Source organism: Ceratina calcarata, unplaced genomic scaffold (assembly GCF_001652005.2).
Source record: "Ceratina calcarata isolate Rehan_Ccalc_2016 unplaced genomic scaffold, ASM165200v1 scaffold582.2, whole genome shotgun sequence".
NCBI lineage: Eukaryota > Metazoa > Arthropoda > Insecta > Hymenoptera > Apidae > Ceratina > Ceratina calcarata.
This window is the reverse complement of record NW_017177041.1, coordinates 83,253-90,799: the sequence shown is the minus strand read 5'-3', so window position 1 is coordinate 90,799 and position 7,547 is coordinate 83,253. Positions and strand designations below refer to the sequence as shown.

General features: G+C 36.1%; 1 protein-coding gene across 1 annotated transcript in view; it reads left to right on the top strand.

The window, feature by feature from the left end:
- LOC108629705 (venom serine protease Bi-VSP-like) overlaps positions 1–4,797 on the top strand; it is an 11,919-nt gene extending 7,122 nt beyond the window's left edge. The window contains exon 7 of the mRNA XM_018032538.2: positions 4,621–4,797. Coding sequence (XP_017888027.2) covers positions 4,621–4,797 — 177 coding nt within the window. The remainder of the gene's footprint in view (positions 1–4,620) is intronic.
- Positions 4,798–7,547: the final 2,750 nt, after the last annotated feature.

The window sequence follows — 7,547 nt, the reverse complement described above, 5'->3', positions numbered from 1 at the left end:
CTTTTGTTTTAATCCTACATTTCGTCACAAGCGTGGCATACGGGAGCGGTAACGCACAAGGCGGTTGTCGCTCCCCTGGTTATCCGCTATACATATGTCCGCTCTGATTGGTCGTGGTTTTTCGTTAATAACTCGACAATCACGCATCGGACAACTTTTTTGCAAAGGAAAATATTGTTTAAAATCACCTCAGCTCCTCCCCATTTTCGAGCGTAGTATTAATTCTGAGACAGCCTGTATTTTAGAGCATGAGTAAGAACTTTGTTTCTAAATGTTGAATATAATATTTATGTACACCGACAAGCAAGTGAAAAATAATCATAAACTGAAGAAGAATAGCACAATAGAAGAAATATTATAAATGGGTATTTAAATATAAATTACTGTGTGACGGGGTATGTACGGGAATAGGAAGCAAAATACCATCATACTCGATGGTATAAAAAAGTCGTCAAAAGGGTTGGGGCAGTAAGTCACGGATAACAGTCGCACGGGTCGCATAAATCAAAAACACCGGACTCTCGAATACTAGAAGTGTCGAGGCCGGCAGGTCGGACCGTCAATAGAATGCAAAATCGGGGAAATAAAGTTAAAGATAAACCGCTCTCTCGAATTTGCGCGGAGAGTACTTGCGCGCTGAGTCCACCGGCGAGGTGGAGGCACGCCGTAAAATTTATGTGAAAAATATTAAAGTCGGCTTCCCTACTGTTCGGATCTCGGAGTTTCCACTGTTTTCCACGCTGTGCCAACTTGTTCGACTTCTCTATATTTTTTTTCCGATCCTCCTCATCACGCTTTTCCTTCCCTCTTCATTCCTTTCTTCATCCCTGTCTGCTTTTCTTTATATCAGAATAAATTGTATCGTAGGCTACGGACTCTAGGTTATTTTGCAATTTTCAGTGACCATTGTTTTGAATATGTATCCTCTCGTGGACTTAAAGATCTTCATCGAAGACTAAAATCGAGTAGAGAGTAGGATATCGATTACTAATATTTTGCATATTTTGTTGGATGTTTTTGAATATTGCTAAGGAATAGAAGTGGCATAAAACGATGGAGATAGAAAATAGTAATTAAACTTTAAGTGCAAAATATATCTACCTTATTTTGTATTTGTACATTTAGAGAATCCACTAAAACTTTATTACCAAACCAGAATGTTATCAGATCTCCACGAAAAACCAATCATCATAATAGAAACGATTATACGAGTAATAATGCAGAAAATAAATAGTAGTAAAGACATAGTGTCATTCGCACAAGTAAATTAGAAAATCTCTTCTTTTCTGGGAATTTCGAAATTGCCATCTCTTAATCATCTTTCTTACTATGACCATCGTGTCACCTAGAATAAATCGTTACGATTAATAATCTTCCAACTACACCAGATTTCCATTTATATTTCCGCCCACTCAATTCGCGGAGTTATCCATCATAATTGTAGGATTCCATTAAAAACTGTATCCAACAACGCCAAATGACAATAACGCATTGGATTCGTCGAACTAACAACCTCCGAGAAGATCATTTAATCGATTCCGAGTGATTGCATAGGTAATCTCGATACGAGTGTGCGAGCAGGTAAATTATAGTGATCAAGGTGGTCAGTGGTTGATTAATCGGCTATTCACGTCCAACTTTCTATTTCGAGCTTATGGTAATTCGAGACATATTCCTCGAACCATCGTTTGTGATGGAAACAGTGCTAATTCATCACGGTTCTCGAAAATCAGTAAACTCGATAAACCGATAATCCTAGTGGCTGTCTATTGGGTATGAATATTATTCGGAATACGTGGAGGATTAACTGGAAGGAACCATGGGCACGCGAAAGCAGTAGTGAACCAAAGGGAAAGAGGGAGCGCGTTGAAACTATTCGCGAACAATTAATGTCACGGCTGACTGTGGATGATCGAGAGTAGCAATTTCCCGCGAAGGACATACTCGCAAAAACGTTAATTTAACTCCCTTCATCTTTAATAATTAGGATAAGATGTTCTTGCTAAGTATTATTTCGAACTAATTGAAACTATTTGCATGGAGTGATATAATTGATTACGTGAAGCGCATTAGTTCAAATGAATAAATAAAGATCGGTCCTTAAATAAAATTAATAAGTCTAATGATTGCTGAACTTCCACCAATCAAATAATTTGGCAAAATAAGAGTGGGTATCAATTTTTCTAATAGTACATTTTTAGCATGAAATCTCAACTAACATTTATAATATATTTTTCCGCAGTAGCTTTAATCCTACCATGCGAAATTACGAATCAAATTCGGATTACTCTCCTATTTTGTTTCCATTTCCAACATATTTTAACATATTACATATTTTGTTCCATCGCACAACATTTAAAAACAAGCATACAAATATCGATTCCGTAAAGATAAACGAAATTTAAAATCACACGGTATTATACCGTTACAGCATAGTCGTGACCGTGGTATGGAGGAAAAATTTCGAGCCGCGTACGAAGTGTCCGTAATTACGTTGACAGCATTTCTGTGGTGGAGATTCCCCGTCGTGTGTGTGAGTTAATGCAGCTCTAAAACTAAGTAAAAATGTTTTCCGCGATGTTCACCGATATTTCATCGTACGCCATTAGCCCCTCGCTCCTCGACGAAAAGTACAGGGAGAATTATTTTCGCGTTGAACGCATAACGAGATTATAACGGTTAATCCTATGAATCAGAATTTTATTGCAAATCGTTATTGCCGAGACCCTGCTTTATAGTCTCGCACCCCCAGTCAATATTCCATTAATGGATTTTAATAAAGCTGAGAATGACCAGTGGTCACTACCAGGAAATTCACGTGATTGCAGTAGTAGAGGTGTCGAAATCCTCGCATCTTTGGGTAGTACGACGATCGAATCGAACCCAGACTCGGTTTTCGATTCGATCCGAGAACTCGAAAGAACCGAATAGCTCGAATTAACCGAACGGCTCGAATAAGTCAAGTGGTTGAATAAACAAATCGGTTTGAAAGTATGTATAAAAATGTGTTTTGCGTCCTGAAATATACGAACGTGTATTCTTCTCGTCTGACAAACGTGAAAAATTCAACACTTAACGCCCGTGCTGCTTCGGCATTTTTGAAATTGTTATGAAAATATCATTCACGTTTTTCGTATAAAACATATAACATCAAATTACAGTTTTATTTCGTCAATTGCATTACTGTAATCAGTCATATTTAAATTGCCGCATCATGACGTTCATTACAATTAGGAACTTTAATTAGTTTATTAATATAAGGTTTATTAATGTAAATTTATCGAAAATAAAATAATAAATATTATTGATATTAAATATAAAATTTGTATGATTAATTAATATTAAAATGTAAATTATATAATTTAAATAAAGCATTAATTTTGTAGAAGACCAGAATTAAAGGCGTATGCGCTAGCAGCGTAGCGCTGCAGACAAGGCGATACAGAAGTTTTGGATAAACGAAAAATATTTTTGTCTCCTGGCACTATATTAAATGATCTGGTTTTCGCTCAAAACAATCTTTACATGTACTAGTAATTTATAAATCACTATGGAATTACGGAACAAATAATTTACGTTACCATCTTTTAGGTTCATGCATACTTCTTGTTTCCGCGTATATACACGGCAATCTGACGTCGTACAATTCCGTGCATTGACGCACACGCTTGATTAATTCTTCATCTTTGGAAGCATTTTTGTTCTTGCTGCTCATGTTCACGATCACTTCGTCCGTCCAGTTCGATTGAAAAACTACAACTAAGCCTTAGCAGGCAGAGTCGAAATGGGATACATGTTCATAAATGATCACATTTTTATTGCACAAATACAATAGGTACATAACAGATAAAATCTTCTTTCGCATGGTCGTTTGATCATCAGATGTTAGCGTATGCGGTTGGACGAAGTTATCTGCTTCGCTTTTGTCATATTGGAACTGAAGAGTTTCCGAATTGCTAATTTAATTATCATTTCCGTTCAATAACAGTTTCGAACGATATAAAACTTTAAGGCGTCCAGAGAATAATATAAGTTCCTTAAAACATAGAATGCACATTGTAGAAAACTTATGAAACTGTCATGTATATCGTTAATATTGAATAAAAATATTTTTATTCATCGATTTTAACCAAACTTCTTTTATTAATATATATTTCTCGTATTAATACATTGTTTATCGGAGATCCTTCATTCGATCCATTTGATTGTATTCCACCAATAATGTGTTACCATTGCATTTACAGTATTTTGTATAACATTAGTAGGCGATCTCTTACCGCAATCGTAATGTATATAAATAAAGTTACGGACCATTCAACAACCATAACAAGGCTCGCCTACAGTCAAAATATAACAGAACCCCTTTTGATCACTACTCGCTAACAACTACGCTTTCCCGATAACCTCCCCACGGAAATAGAAATGCCATAGGAAAATCTTGAAAATCCCACGGAGAAATCTTGGAAATGCTTTAGAAAACTAGTAGCTACGTGCGGCAGCAGAGGATCTGACCGCTCGTAACGCAGAAATGATCAGACTCGCTGAGCCTCACTCAACTTTTACCCGAACTTCCCTACACTTTGCATCTTTTACTAGGGCACTGGATTGCCCCCGTTTTAGCATCTGAACATATCAGAAATCTCTGTAAAAAATCTCCACGGGAATACAGTCGGAAATCATAGTGTGAATACTCCATTAGGACGGCAGCAGATGCAAGGAGCAAGGTGCGAGCAGATGAACAAATTCCTGAAAGCTAGCTGTCACTTGTGCGGATCCAGATCAAGAGTAGATGGTTAGACGCAGGCAAACGTGCTGGAGGAACGTGACGGAGGCGTAATGAAAACCGTGGAAAAATCATAAATGTGGAAACGTACGTGATAGTAATAAGTAAGCCGGCCGAAATCGGCGGAACGTCTCCCTAGGTGTAACAGTAGCTGAAAGGGAAGAGTGGCACGGGCGATGACATAATGCTTGCTATCATAGGTCAATAAATTACAGTAACGTGTCCTCCCACGGCGCCTCAATCACTCCCGACGTGCTTCCTCTTCCGCCGATGCAATAGCTGCTCGCGATTTACCGCTCCTATTAGATTGCCAGCACCAAAGGCGTATCCTACAGGCGAAGCGAGGATACCCTCGCCTCCTGTATGTGTTTCCTCGTGGAGAAGGAAGAAGTTAAAGCAGAAAAACTACATCCGGGCAGATGGGAAAGGTTCTTAGAAACGATGTGATTGATTTTACTCTCTCTGTTCGATTTAACGTAAGAGACGCTCTTTCCTGGTTGATATAAACGTCGACTAACGAACAAACTTCCTGCTTTTTTTTTAAATCAAGAACTTCATAAATACTGATTTACTTCCAGAGTTTGATATCACGAACGATAAAATGGACTATCAATTATATTTGATCATGATTGTTGAACAGTATTGTTTCCCGTGTCGAACTTAACTCGAGTCGTGTCGAGTTTAATTAATTTGGGAAAATGTTCCGCTGAAATCAAAGTGTAACGTAATTTTAACTAGCTACGAAACTTTCCTCTGCATACTTTCAATCCTGCTTTTTTCCTAGAAAACAGTTTGGACGTATTAGTTATCGATCAGTAAGTTGAATTAACTGGTGCAGACTAGCTACAGGAATAGCTTTGTAAATAGTATTATGAAAAAATTTAGAAGCTCTAAATGTAACGTCTGAAAATTAATGAGAAGAAATAATAGAATTATAATAATCATTGAAGCCAAATCTCGGGTAGTATATTGAACAATTGTTAACAGCACAAACGCAAGTGTAGAACAAATGATGATTGAACAAAATTCGCTTCTAATCGCTTCAGCTGAGGAGACAATACTCTCACAAACATTTCATTAATACTTAGAAATTTTGAAAAACTGTAGAACTACTTAATAAGTCGATATTTTTTTAATGGGAAGTATCATTGATTTTTTGTTAGTGGTTTAGATATATGAAGCATGTATGAAAAAAGCTATATATCAACGAACAATTATTAGATTGTAACTCTGTTCTAATAGGCCAATTTTGTATCGAATAGGTGATAATGTGATTGTTAAAAGAAGTGTAAGGATGCAAGAATGATAAGCGATTAGAATAATTGACGATACAGGCCTGCTCAACATCCTTTGTAAAAAAACTACAATAAAGCATATACTCTTTCTTTTGGTATTATTAAACTGAATAGTATTTAATTGGACCATTTTTTTGTATTATACATAGTTAAAAAGTTATAATGAATTCTGAACTGAAATTTAAAAAAACGTATAATATCATAATAGCGTTACATATATATTATTTTACTAAATGCTCACAATGATACTCTTGGATTTCTAAGTACTTTGTAAATTTTGTATAAATACTCGAACATTTGACAACATTAAAAGGATAACCGCTGTTCAAACAATTCATATTCTCATTTTGATGTCTTCTTTAGTTGTTAGGAAATGTCCGACAGAGTATTTATAGTAAATTTTAGTTAACTGTTCGAACCACACAATTTGTTTCTCCAACACTTTTTCGTCTTATGGCGCGTCGATGGCGCGTAGTAATGTTACTGGGACGTCCTGTATACTATAATAGTATACAGGGTGTTCCGTTTAAGTCAGAGTAGTAGAATATCTTGTACGGCGTTCAAGTTATCAAAACTATGATCGAATGAAAATTATTTGATATAAAAGGGCATATTATTTGGTAGGAATACTTTTTAAATTAGTAAAATAGTGGGGGAGATTTCAAGATTCAGAATTTAACGTGACGGCGTCACCAACTGAATTTGCAATTTACTCTGCACAATTTCAGTCACCACAGCACAGCACACCAACTTCCATATCTGTCCCCCGAAAGAGAAGGATGAAAGCAGGAAAGGGAGAGAAGGGATAGGTAGGCGAAATAGGAAGGATTTGACGAAGTTGTTATTACCATAATTTTCGGTTAAATGGGCTATACAACTCGGCCGGCCGTAAATTTGGCGTCAATGTTTGGACACGTATGACTGGTCACGAATGTCGGATTACTCGAGTTCAAATCTGAGGTGAGAGAAGATTGTGTTGGTAATTATTCTAAATGTTCAGAATCATGCCACCAACAATATATTTCAAAGTCATTTAAAACAGTGTGAGTGCCTCTACTTCGAATGACTACTTTGGATTTCGGTCAAATCAGATTACAAGGTAACAGTTTAACGAACGTTGACATTTTAACAGTTCAAACATTTGGAGACTACGATGTATACACTTACGAAAAAATCAATACGTATTTGATTACATTAATGTATGGTAGAATTCGTATGAATATACATCTAATATAACAATAACCTTATCGGAAAATAATAGGATCATCTATTTTCATCCATTTCTCATTTATTTACTTAAACTGATCCTTATGCATGGTATATAATTAAAAAAATTATATGAACAATAGATTCTTCATAATAATCACTTTGGATATTACAAAAAAAAATGTTTCGTGACATACAAGAGGGTACAGAATATGGGTATCGATAAAGGATAAGTGCTATCGTTAAAGTATATTTGTCTCCCT